Source organism: Rhinopithecus roxellana, chromosome 10, assembly GCF_007565055.1.
Source record: "Rhinopithecus roxellana isolate Shanxi Qingling chromosome 10, ASM756505v1, whole genome shotgun sequence".
NCBI classification, from domain to species: Eukaryota; Metazoa; Chordata; class Mammalia; order Primates; family Cercopithecidae; genus Rhinopithecus; species Rhinopithecus roxellana.
The window spans coordinates 102,351,381-102,372,659 of record NC_044558.1 but is presented as its reverse complement, the minus strand read 5'-3'; the positions used below and the strand labels follow the sequence as shown (position 1 = coordinate 102,372,659).

Genomic DNA, 21,279 nt, shown 5'->3' with positions numbered 1-21,279 from the left:
AGCTACTCAGGAGGCTGAGGTGGGAGGATCATCTGAGCCCAGGAGGCAGAGGCTGCAGTGAGCTGAGATTGCGCTACTGCCCTCCAGCCTGGACAACAGAGCAAGACCCTGTCTCAAAAAAATAAAAAATAGCCGGGCACGGTGGCTCAAGCCTGTAATCCCAGCACTTTGGGAGGCCGAGACGGGTGGATCACGAGGTCAGGAGATCGAGACCATCCTGGCTAACATGGTGAAACCCCATCTCTACTAAAAAATACAAAAAACTAGCCGGGCGAGGTGGCGGGCGCCTGTAGTCCCAGCTACTCCGGAGGCTGAGGCAGGAGAATGGCGTAAACCCGGGAGGCGGAGCTTGCAGTGAGCTGAGGTCCGGCCACTGCACTCCAGCCTGGGCGACAGAGTGAGACTCCGTCTCAAAAAAAATAAAATAAAATAAAATAAAATAAAATAAAATAAAATAAAATAAAATAAAAATAAAAAAATAAAAATAAAAAATAAAAAAAAAGGTAAAAGAAAGAAAAGGAATCATGCAGGTACTGGTGGGAACAGTGTCCCAGGAGAGGGAAAGGCAAGGAGAGCGAGTCCTCAAAAGCATCTCTGAGGAAGTAATATTTGAGCTGAACTTGCGTGACAAGGAGGACCCAGGCACGCACAGATCTGGGAGAAGAGCAGCGAGGTGAGGGGGCAACAATCAGAGCCACAAGAAGCCCCTGAAGAGAAGCCTGGGGCACTGAGGAGCCAGCAGGGACGACTCCTAGGGGTTGGCCTGAGCCACAGTGAGGCCATGCCACCTTCTGACAGTGGAGAGGGCAGGTCTGTGGGGTGCACGTGGTGGGCCTGGGGTCCCCGCTGGAAACCGCTCTCTTTGACACCATGAATCTGGGATGTTTGTACACCAAGTGGAGACGTCAAGTCAGCAGTTAGAGCCAAGTGTCTGCCACAGAGACCTAGAGCTACAGGGTGAAGGAACATGCTGGGGAGCAGGGAAGAGGGTGTTGGGTGCTCAGCCATGCCCCACACGCCACCTCCAACCACAGCACCTCTGAGAACAGATTGGACCCTTCCTGAAAACAAAAACCAAAAGGGAAGAATGTGGGGGGTGGTGAGCTTCCTGTGGCTGCTCCAAGAAGTTACCACCAACTTTGCTGCTTAAACTAGACTTACTCTCTTGCAGTTCTGGAGCTCGGAAGTCCAAAATGAAGGGGCAGGCAGGGCTGGTTCCTTCTGGAGGCCCTTGCAGGGAGATCTGTTTTCTCTTCTGTCTCGACATCCTGCCCTCCTCTCTTGGCTGAAGGCCCTTGCTCCCCCTGCAAAGCGCATCCCTCCCGTCTCTTCTCTGTCGCCAAGCCCCTGGCCTCTGCTGTCACCAAGCCTCCTCTCCCTGCCTCCTGCCTTTGATTTCTTGCTTCCTTTTTTTTTTTTTTTTTGAGATGGAGTCTCGCTCTGTCTCCCAGGCTGGAGTGCAGTCAGTGGGGCGATCTCGGCTCACTGCAAGCTCCACCTCCCAGGTTCACGCCGTTCTCCTGCCTCAGCCTCCCGAGTAGCTGGGACTACAGGCACCTGCCACCATGCCCAGTTAATTTTTTTGTTTTTTTTTAGTAGAGATGAGGTTTCACCGTGTTAGCCAGGATGGTCTCGAACTCCTGACCTCGTGATCTGGCCGCCTCAGCCTCCCAAAGTGCTGAGATTCCAGGCGTGAGCAGCCGCGCCCGGCCTCTTGCTTCCTCCTTACGACGACTCCTGCAATTGCACACGGGGCCCACAGGATAATCCAGGATCCTCCGCTCATCTCAAGGTCCTTGATTCCACCATATCTGCAAAGCCCCTTTTACTGTGCAAGACTCAAGTGATCAGATACAGACATCCGTGGTGGCGGGACAGGCGGACATAGCTCAGCCCACCATGCGGTGTCAACAGTATCCAGCATGTGGGGTTTGCCAAACAACAACAAACCAAACCACCCAATTTTTACAAAACCCCGTGGCGTGCGAGGTTTCATGGCAGAGTGTTACAATATGTTCAAGTCCTAAATCCCAGGACCTCAGAAGCGACTGTATCTGCAGACATGGAACACGTCATGAATTTGCGTGTCATGCCTGCACACGGGCCACGCGAATCTTCTCTGTATCCAGTTTTAGTATGTGTGGTCTTTAAAGGGATGATTAAGATAAAATGAGGCCACTGGGGCGGGCCCTAATCCAATAGGACTGGTGTCCTCGCAGGAAGAGATTAGGGCACAGACATGCATGAAGAGAAGACGATGTGAGGACTCAAGGAGAATATACTGTCCACAAGCCAAGGAGACAGACCAAAGAGGAACCGGCCCCTCTGACACCCAGATCTCAGAGTTCCAGGCCCCAGAACTGTGAGAAAATACTTTCTGTTGTTTAAGCCGCCTGTTCTGCAGCGTTTTGATACAGCAGCCTGAGTGGACCCACATTCAAGACCACCACTGGGCAAGGCGTGGCTCACAAATGCAGGCTCCCAGCACAGCACACGGCCCTCACAATGCCAGGCTCCCAGCACAGCAAACGGCCCTCACAATGCCAGGCTCCCAGCACAGCACACGGCACTCACAATGCCAGGCTCCCAGCACAGTGCACAGCCCTCACTCCTGGTCTAATGGCCTTCAACATTCTCTCCTGTGTCCATCCCTTCCACAGACATGCACAACCAAGTGTCTGCTCTGTGTGAGGAACACAGATAAAAGACCCCACCATCTAGACTCACCGCCTCAGGAGACAACCACAAAAAGTGAGTGACAGAGGAAGGAGCGACTGTTTGTGCCGCGGGAAAGATTTCAAGCCCAGGGGATGGCTCATCAAGACCTTCACCGTTTGGCAGCCAACTGGTCACCCAGGGATCAGGAGATGCCGCCCTGGGGCCGAACATTTCAGAAAAATAAACAACAGCGGGCAGACAGGCAAGATCCCTGCTCTATTTTTCCGAGGGGGGAGACAAACGGTAAACAGATGTTTCCTTTTTTTTTTTTTTTCAGACGGAGTCCCGCTCTGTCGCCCAGGCTGGAGTGCAGTGGCCGGATCTCAGCTCACTGCAAGCTCCGCCTCCCGGGTTCACGCCATTCTCGTTTCCTTTCTGATAGTGACAGGTGCTGGGGGGAAACTAGACTGGCTGGCGGGGTCGGGGGCAGCCCTGCAAGAGTCGGGCTGAGCTGGAACCTGAATGAGGAGAGGCTGCAGGAGGGGGAGGGGCCGGCACCTGGGGCTGGTTGTGGGAAGTAGCCGGCTGGATGGAGAAGCAGAGGAACACCCCAGGGGCTCCAGGAGGAGCAGGTAGGGAGAAGAGGTTTTTCTGAGGGGTGGAGTCGGCGGTTATATGTGCTGGGCCTTCAAGGACCATGAGATGGTTATTCATTACACTATGTAACAAACCACTCCAAACGCAGTGGTTTAAACTACTTGTCTCTCATGATTATATGCTGGCTGCCTGGTGCAGCACTGTGCTGGTGTCTAACAACCTTCCCTCCAGAAGAAAACAAAAGCAATTAAAAACCACCCTGATTTGAAGCATTTACCAATTTCCACAGTGCAAACACTCCTCCCAGGGCCCATTCCCACCAGGCCAAGTGGGTAAGGCTGGAAGGGACGCCCTTCCACACCGGCCCAGAAGCACACACCCTTGGGCGTGCAGTAACAGGCAGGTGCAGTGAACTAACTAGAAAGTGGTGCATTGGTCAGGCGTGGTGGCTCAAGCTTGTAATCCCAGCACTTTGGGAGGCCGAGACGGGCGGATCACGAGGTCAGGAGATCGAGACCATCCTGGCTAACCCGGTGAAACCCCATCTCTACTAAAAAATACAAAAAATTAGCCGGGCAAGGTGGCGGGCGCCTGTAGTCCCAATTTGGGAGGCTGAGGCAGGAGAATGGCGTAAACCCAGGAGGCGGAGCTTGCAGTGAGCTGAGATCCGGCCACTGCACTCCAGCCTAGGTGACAGAGTGAGACTCCGTCTCAAAAAAAAAAAAGTGGTGCATCCTGAGCACTCATTGCCTTTGTTTTCAATGTAACTTAATTCTAAGTGTAGAGGATGCTTGAATAACGGTGTCTACCAGTTACCAGCACTAGGCACTCCTGGAGGTGGCTCCCCCGAAGATCACCTGGCTCCGTCCTGCTGCCGGTCAGCGCGCACGTCTGCAGGTCTAGGCTGCACTCTGCATGTGGCCGTCCGTCCTCAGGGAGGCAAGACGCGGCCTCTCTACACAGCTGCAGCTGCGTCAGAAGGCGCAGGAGCTAGCGTGCATGCCCAAAGGGAGCCCACGTGGAGGCAGAGGGCAGGGACCGCCCCGGGGACAGCCTTCTGGTTTCCGCATCAAGCCAGGCTGGAGGGAAGATCTACTCCCAGCTTCCTAAATCCACTCGTTCTCATGCTTTCCTTCCCTTCCCAGTGCAGGGCTCCCGGGGACCTAGTGGCCCTGGCAGTGACACTGGGGCCTCTTCAGGGAGGCGGCTGCAGCTGCCTCAGGGCCAGCATTGCTCCGCGCTCTCCAGGCTGCCAACCTGAAGCTGGGGGGGGCTGTCACCAGGAACCCCTGGCTGGCAGAAGCCCCTTCCAAACTCAGCTGCCTCTCTGCTTTGGCCACATACCTGGGGTGAATGCTGCGCTGTGCTGGGAGCAGCCCCTGGACCCCTGGCTCTCTCACACCTGGGCCCAATCTCTCCCATCCTGCTGGCCCTGAGATCATTAAGATGACTTAAAGCAGATTTAAAACAGCCTTTGTAGCTGGCCTAGGGAGGAGGGTTGGCCTGAATCCCCCAGTCTGTTTTAAGCCAATCTGCCCAGACTTCCTGGCTGCAGTCGAGCCCCCTCACAAAGGCCATCCCAGGGAGGTCTCACTGGGGCGGATGGGCTCACCTAGAACCTGAGGCCCCCTTCCCTGGCTTGGAGCCTGGGCAGCACACGGAGGGGTGGGCAGGGCTGACCCCTGCTTCTGAGGGGCACCAGGGAGCACAGAGGGAGCCGCAGGTGAGGAGCACGAGGGGAGATGGTCCGTGGGGCCAGCGGGCAGCTGCAGCCCTGCCCTGGGTTTGTTCCAAGGCTGGGCCAAGGAGCCAGGCAGAAGCAGTGGGATCTGCAGCGGCTGCCAGGCTGTCCTCCAGAAAGCCTGTGGATGACCCAAGCAGCCACCCCACGAGGACAGCAGGGCTCCAAAACCACCACAGTGCGTCAGTCTTGCTGGGTGGGATGGCTGGGTCTTGAGGACAAGGAAGTACAGAAGCTCATGAAAACACGGGATGAGTTCACGGCCACCTGCCTCCATAAAACACGACTCCTTACCACACCGGGGGGGGACAACTGCCCCGGTCCCAAGGCCTCCTCCCTCACATCAGAGCCAAACCCAAGCTCTGTTCCGACTGCTCCAGGAAGAAACGCCCTTCACAGTGGGCCAGGAAATGGACTTCTCTGAAGGACTGAGGAAGCAGGAGTGAGTCCCTAGGACACCTGGAGCCCTGAGGCTCTCTGAGCTGCCCTGCCCTTCCTGAGGAAAGCTCCGCATCCTCTACAGGGCGAGCGTTTTTGTTTCTACTTTTTGGAGATGGGAAGGGGTAGAGTGAATACCATCTGATCTAAGACAGACACAGGGCAGCCCCAGCCGACTTCGTGGGTGTATGACGACCTCCCCTCTCAGCCTCAGCCCTGCACAAACTCGCAACCACTCCCCTCTCGGCCTCACCCCTGCACTAACTAGGTACCTCCCCACTCAGCCTTGCCCCTGCACAAACTCGGGACCTCCCCTCTCGGCCCCGCAGCTGCACAAACTCGGGGCCTCCCCTCTCGGCCCTGCCCCTGCACAAACTCGGGACCTCCCCTCTCGGCCTTGCCCCTGCACAAACTTGGGGTTCTCTGCATGGCGGCTTTATGTGGTGCTCAGCTGAAGACAAAGCCTCTACACTGGATGAACAGGTTGTGGTTTCCCAGCACTGGCCAAATGAAGAGACCTGAGCAGGTTTCACAGGATGCTCGGACTTCAGGCCCCAACCTCAGGTCAGGCGTGACTCCATGGAGACACTGAGGGACAGCAGGCGACAGAGTAACCATCACTAGCAGTGAGGTGCTCGGAGCTCACTCTGCATAGGGCCTGCCTCCCTCACATGGAGAAGTGAGGCAGCCCCACACACGAGCCCAACGCGAGAGGGGAGGAGCAAAGGCGGCTCATTTATTAGAATATGCAAAAGAGAGGTCTTTCCTCCACAAACGCAGAGATACAGAGTGCTGCTTCTCAGTTCCTATCAAGAGCAAGTCAACAGTTGAAAACTGTATTCCTGAGAAGAAGCAAAAAAGTTACCAGTTTGCAAACAAGGATAACAGGTGATTTCAACAAAAGATAAAAAAACCTTTTTTTTCCAAAAATCAAAATTTCAAGTATTATTCCAGCTGACATGGCAAACCTAGCACAGGCGGAAGCCAAGGTGCCCCTCAGGCTCTGTAGGGTCTTGGAGGAAGGGCCCAGGCAGCATGAGGAAGCGGCGCGTCCCGGGCCCCGCGTCCAGCCCCGGGCTCGGGGCCGTGAAGGGAGCGGCGCGTCCCGGGCCCCGCGTCCAGCCCGGCCGGGCTGAAGGGCGGCGCGTCCGGGCCGCTCCACCCGGCTCGGGCCTTAAGGAGGGGCGCTCCGGGCCCCGCGTCCAGCCCCGGGCTCGGGGCCGTGAAGGGAGCGGCGGTCCGGCCCGCGTCAGCCCGTGCGGATCGCGCCGCCCTGTCATCCCCGGCTCGGCCGTGAAGGGAGCGGCGCGTCCTGGGCCCTGCGTCCAGCTCCAGGTTCAGGGCCGTGGTCACCCACAGGTTAGCAAGGAGCGACTAACTTGACAGCCACGTCGAGGGTTAGCAGTTTTGGACACTGGAAGTTTTTTTTCAATAAACAGAAGCATATGCTTATTCTTTCAAATACCATACTATACCCAATTTTAGTCAATTTGTAAATTATAAATTATATCATTTGTGCTACAGTTTGTGATATTTAAATCTTATTAGAAGATAAGCACCAAACCTATTAAAATAAAAAATATATAAAATGCTGTGGTTTTCCCAACAGCAGAATATTGTGTACATCCTGTAGGCTGTAAACTTACGCTCCCTTCTCCTGAAACAATGTTTTTGATAAACTTTCCCCTTTCTCCCTTGAAACTCTTCCTGAAAACAGATTTCTGCTTTACCTGTCGTTACGGAAAACATACAAAAGAGCAAAACTGCCCCTCGGCGGGGCAGCTGCGTGCCATGGAAAGGCTTCGTCTCTGCTGCTCACGCCACCACAAGCCCCACCCAGCACTCAGGGAGCAGGAGGGCGGGCTGTGGCCCCCAGGGCTCGGGGGAGGGTCTCACTCAGAGGGTGAAGCTCGCAGAAGAGGCCCCCAGAGCACCTGCCGGAGACCCTGCGTCCCTCAGGGGGCCGTGAAAACGCCCTGGCGTGTTGGTCTCTGTATTTAAAAACGCTCTCTCCGCCTTCCGTGGTCTCTGTATTTAAAAGCGCGCTCTCTGCGCCTTCCGTGCTGAGGCTGCTCGGGGCCGCTGGGTGCTTAGTTTTTAAACCTTGTCTGTTCACAGATATGATTGAATTTCCTGCAGGGAGAAAATGGCCAAATTACACAAGAGAGCGTCAGAGAAGCATTCCAATAAATTACACAAGAGAGCACTGGAGGGGCGTTCCAATAAATTACACAAGAGAGCACTGGAGGGGCGTTCAAGTAAACCCATTCTGAAACCATACACAGAAAGAGCTACCTGAGAAAGAGCGTGTGTGCTTTCCACAAAATCAAAGCAACTAACCCCCGAAGGTAAACTTCTTTTTCCCTTTTAAAATTTTGAAACAGAAGTGAAACATCTGGCCACACACAGTGGTTCATGTCTGTAATCCCAGCACTTTGGAAGGCCAAGGTGGGTAGATCACTTGAGTTCAGGAGTTCGAGACCAGCCTGGCCAACATGGTGAAACCTCGTCTCTACTAAAACTACAAAAAAAATTTAGCCTAATGTGGAGGCGGGCGCCTGTAGTCCCAGCTACTCAGGAGGCTGAGGCAGGAGAATCGCTTGAACCCGGGAGGCGGGGTTGCAGTGAGCTGAGATCGCACCACTGTACTCCAGCCTGGGAGACAGAGCGAGACTCCATTTCAAAAAAAAAAAGAAAGAACTGTAAACATCTTAGATAATTTTTTAAGAGAAGAGAATAAAAGCTGCACCTCCTCGGGCATCCCTGTGGCATCTGCTGACAGGGCTGAGGCAGACACGCCAAGCTGGAAGGCCTGTGGCCACCTTTCCTCTCCACAGACCGTGGGCAAGGAGGACCAGCATGGCTCTGCTCTCCTGATGCACATTTCTACTGAAAATTGTCTGCCAGTCAACAGTGAAATCTTTTTTTGTAACAACATGGTCTCTTCCACGTGCTGTTTGTGCTCAAACACAAAGCAAGGTTTGTATTCCACAAAATTCCTGCGAGGAAGGCACCTTCATCTGAGTCCTCGCAGCATCTCGTCCTGACGGCACTGTCTCCATCACTTCTACCTGAACTCCTTGGCCACAGGAGTGATTTACACAATCACCTAACCTAAGAGATGCTTCCTGACCTACACCTCCCCAGGGCAACGCAGATGGCGCCGTGAACCTCCTTTAGGACGCTGGGAAAGACACCACGTGAGGGTGACAATGTGACAGCGATCACAAATGCCTGCTCACGGTACGGATGAGAACCCAGCTGCGCAGCGCTACGCCGGGGGGCCTGAGGCCCTCAGTGACTACAGCCTCCGACTTAGAAATGGCCTGAAACAGTGGGGTGTGCCCCGGGTGCCTCAGACGACAGATAAACCAACTCCAGACAGGAAGACACAGAGGCGGAAGATGGAAATAAGACTGCATGAAATGAAGGGATAAAGGAAGAGCAGGATTTCGAAAGGAAGAAGCAGTTCCTAAAGGACGCAACCTGAGAGCAGGATAATGACCACATCAGCGTATTTGTAAGCAGGCGGTGAACTCATTCATCACCCTGCAGCTGACGCCTGTGCCCCCAGCTGCACTCACATGGCGTGGTGAGCTTTCACCTGAGTGCGGCAGTTACGGCCCCAGTAGCAGTCAGGACGGGATGTTACAGCCACTGGAAAAACAGAAGGGTTACGCATCTATGAGATGTACTGCACACACCCACTCAACTACCTGAATTTCAGCAGAGACCCAAAGACAGACGTTGCGGCGGACACGCACAGCCTCTGGTCCCTCCAGAACTAGTTTCCTTGGACCGTTCTGAGATTTCAGGAAAGGAAACACATGTTTAACTAAAACCCAATTGAGGGTCAGGTGCGGTGGTTCATGCCCGTAATCCCAGCACTTTGGGAGGAGAGGCGGGTGAATCAACTGAGGTCAGGAGTTCAAAATCAGCCTGATCAACATGGTGAAACTCTGTCTCTACTAAAAACACAAAAAATTTGCCAGGTGTGGTGGTGGGCACCTGTAATCCCAGCTACTTGGAAGGCTGAGGCACGAGAATCACTTGAACCCGGGAGAGGGAGGTTGCAGTGAGCCAAGACTGCGCCACTGAACTTCAGCCTGGGCAACACAGTAAGACTCTGTCTCAAAGATAAATAAATAAAATAAATAAAAATTAAAAAATAAAAACCCAATTAAGGAAATAAAATTATCCCAGCTTTTTTTTTTTTTTTTTTGAGACGGAGTCTCGCTCTGTCGCCCAGGCTGGAGTGCAGTAGCACCATCTCAGCTCACTGCAAGCTCCGCCTCCCGGGTTCACGCCATTCTCCTGCCTCAGCCTCCCGAGTGGCTGGGACTACAGGAGCCCGCCACCTTGCCTGGCTAGTTTTTTGTATTTTTTAGGGGAGACGGGGTTTCACTGTGTTCGCCAGGATGGTCTCGATCTCCTGACCTCGTGATCCGCCCGTCTCGGCCTCCCAAAGTGCTGGGATTACAGGCTTGAGCCACCGCGCCCGGCTACCCCAGCTTTCTATTGGATATCTTTATGACTCAGTTTTAGAAACCCATGTTACACTCATGAACAACTGCAAATAGACGCAGGGCCTAAGACAACCACGGCCCTGCATTGCTTGTCTGTCCTGCCGGCTCCTGACCGAGGCCAAACTCTGCTTAGAACACAGAGCAAAGTGCAAACAGGTTGTCTGCTAAGAAGAGAGTGCTGGCTGAGCGGGGTGGCTCATGCCTGTAATCCCAGCACTTTGGGAGGCCAAGGTCAAGAGTTCGAGACCAGCCTGGCCAACTCTACTAAAAACACAAATAAAGTTAGCCAGGCATAGTGGAAGGTGCCTGGAATCCCAGTACTCAGGAGGCTAAGGGAGAAGAGTCGCTTGAACCCAGGAGGCGGAGGTTGCGGTGAGCCGCGATTGTGCCACTGCACTCCAGTCTGGGCGACAGAGCGAAACTCCATCTCAAAAAAAAAAAAACAAAAAAAGAGTGTAGAAGCCAACCCAGATAGAACAAGAGCCATGCGGGGTCGGGGTCCTCACCTGGCAACTCGGAAGCAGGAATGTTCCGCCGATACTGGTAGGTGAGCTCACGGAAGCTGCGCAGGCCACAGCAGTAACACAGCACGGTGTTCCCCGTGACCCTGTAATCTGGAACAAACACAGCCTCATGCAGACACAGCCAGTTACCCAGCAACGCCACCTTCCGGACAGCAGCACACAGACCTCACAGCAGCGGGAAACGAACGTGCTGACCATAAATGGGGTGAAGACAACGGGCTACACCATCAGAAAACAAGAACAAAGTCAACCTAGACAACAATTTCTTTCCTTTCTTTTTTTTGAGATGGAGTCTCGTTCCGTCGCTTAGGCTGGAGGGCAGTGGCGCGATCTCGGCTCACTGCAAGCTCCGCCTCCCGGGTTCACGCCATTCTCCTGCCTCAGCCTCCCGAGTAGCTGGGACTACAGGCGCCCACCAACACGCCCGGCTAATTTTTTGCATTTTTAGTAGAGACGGGGTTTCACCGTGTTAGCCAGAATAGTCTCCATCTCCTGACCTCGTGATCCAGCCGCCTCAGCCTCCCAAAGTGCTGGGATTATAGGCATGAGCCACCGCACCCAGTCCTACCAATTTATTTTCTTACAGCAAAATAATCCCACATGGATATAATATTTACTTTATTTATTTATTTATTTATTTTTGAGACCACGTCTCGCTCTGTTGCCCAGGCTAGAGTGCAGTGGTGTACTCTCGGCTCACTGCAACCTTCGCCTCCTGGGTTCAACTGATCCTCCTGCCTCAGCCTCCTGAGTAACTGGGACTACAGGCATGCGCCACTGCGCCCAGCTAATGTTTATATTTTTTCAGTAGAGTTGGGGTTTCACCACGTTGGCCAGGCTGGTTTCGACCTCCTGACCTCAGGCGATCTGCCCGCCTCGGCCTCCCAAAATGCTGGGATTACAGACAGGTGTGAGCCACCACACCTGGACCCACGTGGATATAAAATTTAAATATTAAAACTCCCAAAAAATTACTAAGAAGAAAATGAGAAAATTACTTATTTCTAAGTATGTCTTGAACACCAAATTGCACAGAGGAAGGATTTGTACACTTGACAACAATTCAAACCTCAAAATGAAAATAAATACAACAAAAGTGAGCTACTACTACAGTGGAAACATTTGCAACACAAATCAAAATGTGCTATACCCTTAATTAACAAAGATATCGGCTGGGCGCAGTGGCTCACACCTGTAATCCCAGCACTTTGGGAGGCCAAGGCAGGTGGATCACGAGGTCAGGAGTTCAAGACCAGCCTGACCAACATGGCGAAACACTGTCTCTACTAAAAAAAATTTAAAAAATTAGCCGGGTGTGGTGGTGGGCGCCTGTAATCCCAGCTACTCAGGAGGCTGAGGCAGGAGAATCGTTTGAACCCAGGAAGCGCAGGTGGCAGTGAGCTGAGATCACGCCCCTGCACTCCAGCCTGGGCAACAAGAGCGAAACTCCATCTCAAAAATAAACAAACAAAAAACAACCCGAAAGCATCAGGATCTTTTTTCTTCTCTTCCAGGATGGGTGAAGGTCAGAGTTGTCACTGGGAGAGCAGACAGGCAGGTACAGCCCTGGAAAGTCACACGCACCCTAGAGCAGGAGGCAAGAGAAGAACTCACCAGACAGCAGGAACACTCCCCGCTGGAGAGCCACCAGGCTCTCGGTCAACATGTTTTTCCATGTCAAACCTCTGGTTGCCAGGTAATTCTGTGACGCAAAAAAAAAAAAAAAAAGAGGAAATTCATTTAGAGGAAGAAACACTGAAATAACGAGATAGAAAACATTTCATAAAAGATCCCTGAAGGTGCGGAAAGCCAAAGCTCAGCCCCTTACAAGTGGCATTTGCAGAGGGCTGCACGTTCACAGCCTGTGGCACGAGAAGTCTTGTCCAAGAGCCTCCTGGAAATCCCAAAAGGAAGGCTCACTCTTGACCTTCCAGTGTAAGACTTATCAGAGGCTCTCAAAAGTTCTGCCAAGACCCTCACAGCCCAGGTGTGAATGAGACACAAAAGCCTGCCACAGTGCACACAGCCCCACAACGAGCCCAGTCTGTTTGACAAGAAAAGCTGAGGACTTGGCATCTGTTTTCCGTGCCCTTTAAACACACACGAGCTGTTGAGCTCCTTCTGTGGGCATCAAAGCAGAGTGTGGGACTGGGCGGGCACCCGCCAGGTGTGTCTGTGGCAAGCGTCAAGGCCCCACCACTGTGTGTGCTCTCGGCAAGAGGGCAGATGCGCACGTCATACACAGAAACCCTAGAAGCCGAGGTAGCTTCCTAGACGCAGGAAGGCAAATGGCCAGAAGAGAAAGAGACCAGAGAAAAGGCCCTGGTCCCGGGCAGCACTTCCAAGCTCCTCCCGAGAGCTGCGGGAGGCAGCTCCTGTGGGTTCGTGGCAGGAGGCACAAAAAGGAAACACCTATTTTTGGAATGCGGGAAAAACAGATAAATACCAACGGAACGCAGAGAACCAGCTGGCTGCACCAGTGAGAAAACGCAGTTCCCGGCTCCCCAGCCCGCGGCGGGTCCGTACCTTCAGGATGTCTGACTCGTAGCTGTTGTTGTTCAGCACGCCGTCCAGACACTTGTCACCCAGGTTGAGCTCTGCCGAGATGAAGGTGCAATGTTACCTGTTTATAAAGACGTCACAGGAAAGCACTGTCTGCCCCACACTGAGGATAAACACATTTCTTTTCATTACAGATTCTAGAAGGAATAAGAAGTTCGGTGATAACACTCGGTTTTAAACAGAGGACAAGCAGAAATGATTTCCATTCCACTCCCTCCTTAAAAAGATCAGCTCTCGAGTCGCCCCAGCACCTGGTCTGGTATCGTGACACCAGAACCCTGCAGCAAGGATTCCGTCCTGGGAGTATTTCCCCTAATCCTTCCATTAAGGCTTGATTTTGAGCCAACACGAATCTGACACACCTCTGCAGATCAGCAGGAAAATGTCACCATCTGATGACATGACCAACCGTGGCCTCACCCCTGTAAACATCAGGCTATGGCCCCCACCATCCCCTGCCCTCAAGTTCACCAAGAGAACATGCAAAGGTCAAAGCCACTGCGGCCTGAAGAGCCGGTATTACCACAGAACGGGGCCAGGCAGCCGAAGCAGCCGGTGCGGGTACAGCCCCAGTACAGATGGCAGAAAGGCTGCAGGCAGACGGCACCTGTGGAGAGAGGACACTCGTTACCCACACCCAGTGCTGAGGCCTGTCTATGACACAATTCATCAGCACCAGGCTCAGGAGCTCAACTCGCTTTGGAAACATTGTTCAGGAGGAGTCTCATGGAACTCAGGGCAGGGCCACATCCCAGGACTGTGATGACGAGTTGTAGCCCTGAACAAAAGGCCAGGCTCATGTTTTCTGGTTTTTTATTTTTTAGAGATGGAGTCTCACTCTGTTGCCCAGGCTGGACCACAGTGGCACAATCAGCTCACTGCGACCTCCACCTCCTGGGCTCAAGGGATCCACTCACCTCAGTCTCCCAAGTAGCTAGGACTATAGGTGCATGCCACCATACCTGGCTAATTTGTTTTTTATTTTTGTAGAGACAGGGTCTCACCATGTTGCCCAGGGTGCTTTCAAACTCTTGGCTTCAAGCGATCCTCCCACCTCAGCCTCTCAAAGTGCTGGTATTAGGGCATGAGGCACTGTACCCGGCCCCAGATCCATATCGTTTCTTACACTGAACACCACATGCTCATCCCAGGGAAACAGTGAGAGCCACGAGAGAAAAAAATCTCACCTCCTCCATCCCCCTAACACAGCTTCGATGGGTTTCCTTCTAGCTCTGAACATGCAACACGCTTGCCCCCAACTGCACATACTTAGGTGGCTTTTTTAATTTTATTTTATTTTGAGACAGAGTCTTGCTCTGTGGCCTAGGCTGGAGTGCAGTGGTGCAATCTCGGCTCACTGCAACCTCTGCCTCCTAGGTTCAAGTGATTCTCCTGCCTCAGCCTCCCCAGTAGCTAGGATTACAGGCGCCCACCACAACTGGCTAATTTTTGCATTTTTAGTAGAAACGAGGTCTCACCGTGTTGGTCAGGCTGGTCTCAAACTCCTGACCTCAGGTGATCCACCTGCCTCGGCCTCCCAAAGTGCTGGGATTACAGGCGTGAGCCCCTGCACCCAGTCTAGGTGGCCTTTTTCTACCTAGGTATTTTTTCATGTCATCACCTTGGTTTTGTAGACGTTATTTATTTTTTGAGACAGAGTCTCCCTCTGTTGCCCAGGCTGGAGTGCAGTGGCACAATCTCGGCTCACTGCAAGCTCCGCCTCCCGGGTTCACGCCATTCTCCTGCCTCAGCCTCCCGAGTAGCTGGGACTACAGGCGCCGCCACCACAACCGGCTAATTTTTTGTATTTTTAGTAGAGATGGGATTTCACCACGTTAGCCAGGATGGTCTTGATCTCCTGACCTCGTGATCCGCCTGCCTCAGCCTCCCAAAGGAAATTATTTTTAATTGTCTGATATTCTATACAATGGAAATCCCTAAAATATAATATTAGTTAAACCCTCGCTAAAATTCTCACAGGGTTGAGTCCTTAAGTCTTCTAACGCCTACGGCCACTTCACAAATGCCTCTGTATACGAAGCATTCTCTATGAAATTAGAGTCAAGAGCTTGGGTTCCTGGGGAAAAGCTGGCCCGAGCTGCCACCTGCTGACCACCATGTGTGTTAGGCACAGGGCGAGCTATTCTCAGCGGCTTCTCACCTGCCCTCCCGCGAGCAGCATCAGCAGTGGCCAATGCCTGCCGTGGACGACCCCTGAGGCAGTGACTGTCCAGGTCACCTCGCCAGGTGTGTCCCAACGCTGCAGGTCAGGTCCCACCCCTGCCAAGCCCAGTCTCAGGGTACAGCCCCCAGAAGTAACCTGTTTGGTTTCCTGAGTGCCCAGAACATTTTAAGTCATTCCAGACAGAACCAGTGCTGTGGCCGTGTGCTGCTCACGCAGGTTTCGGTGCACAGAGCAGCACGGGTGCGTGTGGCAGGAGCCAACTGTGCTGCTCAGCAGCGTATAAGGAGCTCTGACAAATTAGGAAGTCATTTAAAAAAAGGCAAAGGACATAAACAGACATTTCTGCAGGAATAAATTAAAACAGCCATGAAATAAAGGACAGGCTCCATTTTTAACAGTAAGAACTGTGTGTGTGCATATATATATATATATATATGTTTTGTTTTGTTTTGAGACAGGATTTCCCTCTGTCGCCAAGGCTGGAGTACAGTGGTACGATCTCAGCTCACTGCAACCTCCTCCTCTCGGACTCAAGCCATCCTCTGGCCTCAGTCTCCCAAGTAGCTGGGATTACAGGTGTACACCATCATGTCTGGCTAATCTTTGTAATTTTTGTAGAGATGGGGTTTCACCATGTTGCCCAGGCTGTTCTGAAACTCCTGGACACAGAAAATCCATCTACCTTGGCCTCCCAAAGTGCTGGCATTACAGGCGTTAGCCACTGTGCCTGGCCAGAGTTGTATATTAAAGCACCAAAATTCATCTAGGAGGTTTAACAGTGACACATTATAAAGCAACCACAGTGCTGGCAGGAGATAGACACAGATCCAGGCCGAGCCCCTGTTGGATGGAGATGTGGCCTGTGAACGGGCAGTGCAACTAGCTGGTGGGAAAAGATGGATTATTCAATACGGTCACGTGGGGACAACTGATCATACAGATGGAAAAAAAGAAATGGCATCCTTACTTCATGGGGCACCCTAAGGCCAAACACCATTTTGAAACCTGAGCCCCAAAGGACAGAGGGAGCCCGCCTGCGTTCCGTGGCGCGGGCACTCACACTGCTGAGGGGCGACACGTGGGTCCTGCTCGCGCTCCGCTCTCCGGTCGGGCATGGGCTGGAAGCAGCAGGTGCACAGGGCGTGGCTTCCTTGCAGAGGGCACACGTAATCCTGGACTGCTGAAGCACACGCACATTCAGCGGGAGCACGTAGGACACAGGGCAGAAAGACAGCAGGTTAGAGACGCCGCCCGGAAGCACAGTGAGGAGGTGCACCTGAGACAGCCGGGGAAGACATAGACCCACCCTGCTAAACCACCAGGGACCTTCTGCCACCCAAACTCGGGGAGTCCAAACGGATTAACAATCATGACTGGTTTAGCGACTGGAGCAAGATTTCAAAGATCTGTTGAAGATTTTTCTTTTTTTTTTTTTTTAGACAGAGTCTTGCTCTATCACTCAGGCTGGAGTACAGTGGCGTGATCTCGGCTCACTGCAAGCTCCACCTCCCAGGTTCACGCCATTCTTCTGCCTCAGCCTCCCGAGTACCTGGGACTACAGGCGCCCGCCACCACGCCCGGCCAATTTTCTGTATTTTTAGTAGAGACGGGTTTCACCGTGTTAGCCAGGATGGTCTCGTTCTCCTGACCTCGTGACCCGCCTGCCTCGGCCTCCCAAAGTGCTGGGATTACAGGTGTGAGCCACCGCGCCCGGCCGATCTGTTGAAGGTTTTCTACTATTTCCTATAAAGGGAGGATAGCCCCATAGAACCTATGATATAGAATAAAACAAGTTTTGTGTTCAGTGTCCGCTCAGGTGAGAGAACAGCCATCTCTCAAATCAACAAAGGACAGGCTAGTTGCACAAGCCCAACTGATGCAGCAGCAGAAGTCTGCGCCCACCTGGCCAAGTTCCCTGGACACTCACCACCCACACAGGAAAGACCCTGCGAGGTCGACAGGCTGGCCATAAAGACAGCAATTTCACCACCCAGGTTCACCGAGCGCCCACTGAGGGATCCAGGACCCCAGAGGGAGGCGCTGGTCCCACCATGCAAAGGAAGGAGTCTGTCCAGCGACCCAAATGGAGCTGCTGAGTGGCGGAGGCAAACCCAGGCTGGTGGACAGGCGTCCAGGTAGACACTGCTTTGTCTGTTCTGTCCACGGGTTCTACAAGAAGCCACTGAGAACACAGCACAAGGATGTGGCTCTGCATCCATCCCAGGCCAGTGGCCTCGTGATGTGCTCAGCCCTGACCCGTGGCCAGGAAGCCAGGACCCCAAGGGCCACCTTCCCATTCTATGAGTCTGGAGTGAGCAGGGCGGAGAAGTGCAGCCTCCACACCCCCTGTCCAGCTTTCCTCTGCTTTCCTGGATGGCACCTGACACCCCTTGCAGGAAACAGGCACCTGACGGGAAAACATTTCGCATTAAGCCAACTCTGCAGACATCGCCACTGCTGAGGAGAAGCCCGCCTCTTACTTGAGGGACAGATACACGATCATCACTTTGGGTCTGGCAAACCCACTGGGAGATGTGAGCTGCCCTGAGGCAGCGGCTGGGGAGGAGCCAAGTATTAAGGTCAGGATTGTTAATTCCCAGGAGTGTTCAGGAGTGGCTACGAATCAACAGTTACTTATCTGATTTCCCAACCCAAAATCAGTCACAAAAAGCAACGAACTGTGAGTGCAGGGAGACCGCTGAGGCCAGGGTCCAAAGGGGGCAAGGGGTGCAGAGAGGAGGTGGGCAGAGTGTGGCCACGTGCACGTCAGCACCGGGCACAGCCACAAAGTGACTCGCGGGAAGGCTGAGGCCTAAGGGCGGCGTGGCTCACCTGTCGTGAGGCTGACGGACGTGGAGGGTACATCCCCCAGGGCCTGCGGGGCTCCTGGCTCACCCTCGGGTGCTGGGCAGTGGGGAGGCTGCGCCACCTGCCTTCTGTACTCAGGACACTGCCGGCACACAACGTACGGCTGGCTGCAAGGAAGCACAGGGCCGAGCTGTGTGCAGGCCCTCAGCCTCTCTCAGGCAGGGGCGGTGCAACGCGGGTCCACAGCTGTCACAGCTCAGCTCCAACCTCGCTCAGCTGCTTGGTGTGAGGGGAAAGGCCAGGCCCCCTTCCTGCCCAGCACCGCAGTGTTAGAGGAGAGGGACCAGAACAGGAGTCACAGGGCAAGGATGCGCCGCTCCACAACCCCAGCTCAGCCCCCACGCTTTGGAGCGCCATCCCCGGGGCCACTCGGTCCCCACTGATGTGTGCTCCCAGGAGACGACGCCAGCGCAGGGCAAAGGCCAGCATGTGCGAACACACCTCGTGCTCCTCAGGACGCCACCTACCCTCCCGTTAAAAGCAGAGCACGGTGGACAAAGTACTGGAAGTCACACCAGGAGCCTGCAAGGCCCCGAATCACTTGTCTTTTCTACACTTCCCTTGTACGTCCACAAACGAGCAGACAAAAATGTAAACTGTAAAAAAAGAACCTGTCGGAAAAAATACACGGGGCTCTCCTCTCCATCTGAAAGGCTTTTCTGCGCCTGACACCAAGGCCAGGGGCCAGTAAGGCCAGCGGGTAAGACCTGACCAGATTAAAAAACAAAGCACGGTGAAAAGACACGTATTTTTTCATAAGGAAAAAATGTAAATGAAAATGAGATTACCTATTTCTCCTACTAAAATAGCAAAAAGAGCCCCTCAGGGAGACCTTGTAGAGTGCATTAGCCGCGCCCTTTCCCATTGGTGTGGGGATAACAAACTTATCAAACGTCTGTCCAGGCCCAATTCCAGTCACACTCTGTGACTCGACCGCTTCACGTCTAAATGTTGACGTCACTGCACGTGTGCACAAACACGAACGTAAGAAATGCACAGCAAGCGCTTCCCAGTTCAAATGCTGGGGACATTACCGAGCTGTATGTGCAGCCGAATCCCAGCTTCATAAAAACATTTGTTTCTCACGCCTGTAATCCCAGCACTTTGGGAGGTCGAGGTGGGCAGATCACGAGGTCAGGAGATCAAGGCCATCCTGGCCAACGTGGTGAAACCTTGTCTCTACTAAAAATACAAAAAAATTAGTTGGGTGTGGTGGCGGGCGCCTGTTGTCCCAGCTACTCAAGAGGCTGAGGCAGGAGAATCACTTGAATCCAGGAGGCAGAGGTTGCAGTGAGCCGACATCGCGCGACTACACTCCAGCCTGGCGACAGAGCGAGACACCGTCTCAAAAATAAATAAATAAATAAATAAATAAATAAAATTCATGCTATTGCACTTCAGCCTGGTCAAGAAGAGCGAAACTCCGTCTCAAAAAAAAAAAAACCTATTAGTATATTACATTTCATTTTGTTAACGATTAGGACGCATGTACGAATAGCTGGGAAGATGCAGCAAAATCTTAATGCTAAAGTGGTTTTTGTTCCCTTCTTTTTGCTTAACAGTCACATGTTAAACTTGGCAAAAGCAAACAAAGAGAAGTTTTGGGTTTTTTATGTGTTCATTGTCTTTTTAAATATCATGGCCTTGACCCAACATTCAGACCCTGGACTTGTGCACTAGGAAACATCAGACCCTGGACTTGTGCACTAGGAAACATCAACATGGTAGCCGATAAACAAGGTCTCTGAGGCCGGGACTGTCTGGTCCAGGTGATGGTGCCTCTTCCGTAATAACATCCTGACAAATGATAAACGTTGCAATTTATACTGCAGGACTTTACAGTCACTAGATCAGCTACCAAGAATACATATGCTTATGTGGGAAAAAATAACATATGGAATGAAGTCCCCTGTCACAGCCAGAGATGCCAGACCATGACCAGTCGAAGCCAAGGGAAGGGTGTCGGCCAAGGGTGCAGATGTCCCGGCAGCCGCCTGCGGCTGGCGCTCTGCTGGCTACCCAACCACTCCCGTAAGTGTTCACCCGGTCCCTGCCACGCCCTCTCAGGGGAGGTGCTAATTCTATCCAATACCAGAAAACAAGCTGAAGCCATTTAAGACCTTGGCTGCTCAGGGGCAGAACCGGAACTCAGGACCCACGCTGTCCACCCGGTGGTGAGCTCTCGGTCCTGGTTCCGATGCTCCTCCAGCTCCCACGCTCTGCTGTGAGCCAGGGGCATGATTTACCTAATGTCTGAGGACTCACTGTCAACATCTGACAGCTCCAGCAGGTCCTCTGAACTCCCTTCTTCATCAGAAAAAGACCGCCTGACTTTGGGCTGCAGCATGTCTTGAGTGATTTTATTCCTGGCATCCATACTTTGCACATCTTCTTCACTGCGACTCTTGTCTAGAATTGAAAGAACACAGCACCATTGGCCAGCAGTGAGACATGACAGGCAGACACAGCTCACACTGCTGGGAGCTTGTGTGCACAGTGCTGTGGAAGAGGGGTCTGGGTGGACTGCCCTCACCTGCCTGGGTGCTGGTGGATGGACCGCCCTCACTTGCCTGGTGCTGGTGGGCGGACTGCCCTCATTTCCCTGGGTGCTGTTGGGTGGACCGCCCTCACGTGCCTGGGTGCTGGTGAGTGGACCGCCCTCACGTGCCTGGGTGCTGGTGGGCGGACTGCCCTCATTTCCCTGGGTGCTGGTGGGTAGACCGCCCTCACTTGCCTGGATGCTTGGTTGGGTGCCGGTGGGTGGACCACCCTCATTTCCCTGGGTGCTAGTGGGTGGACCGCCCGCACTTGCCTGGGTGCTGGGTGAGGTATGCTTCCACGAGGTTGTTGAGGATGTGGTTTTTACAGATACGCTCCACAGGACAGCGGCAGGTGGGGCACAGGGACGAGCGCTCCATCCAGCCCGAGTAGCAAGCCGCGCAGAACGTGTGCATGCAGGGCTGCAAACTGAAAGCGAGAGGAGCAGTGTCCAGACAGTCCTACAGACGCAACCACCACCCTCGACCAAGGTCCACAGCAGCCCCACCACGGAAGGACCTACAGGAGCCCAGCCATCGTTCAACCTAAAAACCCTTTGACTCAGTCTTCGTTAACGTAAAGAAATCACAGGCCACATGGCCTCTGTGTTTTCAGGAGGGACAGAGGTGAGATTATGACTTC

The 21,279-nt window shown here is 53.3% G+C and overlaps 1 protein-coding gene across 10 annotated transcripts in view; it reads right to left on the bottom strand.

Moving 5' to 3' along the window:
- Positions 1-6,836: 6,836 nt before the first annotated feature.
- Positions 6,837-21,279, bottom strand: part of CHFR (checkpoint with forkhead and ring finger domains) — a 34,184-nt gene continuing 19,741 nt past the window's right edge. For 4 of the 10 annotated variants that reach the window (XM_030939540.1, XM_030939533.1, XM_030939539.1 and 1 more), the window contains 10 exons: positions 20,912-21,066; positions 20,346-20,508; positions 18,064-18,206; positions 16,292-16,411; positions 13,570-13,653; positions 13,011-13,081; positions 12,099-12,186; positions 10,467-10,574; positions 9,019-9,091; positions 6,837-7,567 (listed from right to left, as the gene is read on the bottom strand). In XM_030939540.1, coding sequence (XP_030795400.1) covers positions 7,525-7,567; positions 9,019-9,091; positions 10,467-10,574; positions 12,099-12,186; positions 13,011-13,081; positions 13,570-13,653; positions 16,292-16,411; positions 18,064-18,206; positions 20,346-20,508; positions 20,912-21,066 — 1,048 coding nt within the window. In that variant the 3' untranslated portion in view covers positions 6,837-7,524. Of the gene's footprint in view, positions 7,568-9,018; positions 9,092-9,150; positions 9,238-10,466; positions 10,575-12,098; positions 12,187-13,010; positions 13,082-13,569; positions 13,654-16,291; positions 16,412-18,063; positions 18,207-20,345; positions 20,509-20,911; positions 21,067-21,279 lie in introns of all 10 variants that reach the window. The other 6 variants (XM_030939534.1, XR_004059688.1, XR_004059689.1 and 3 more) reach the window with 6 other exon arrangements.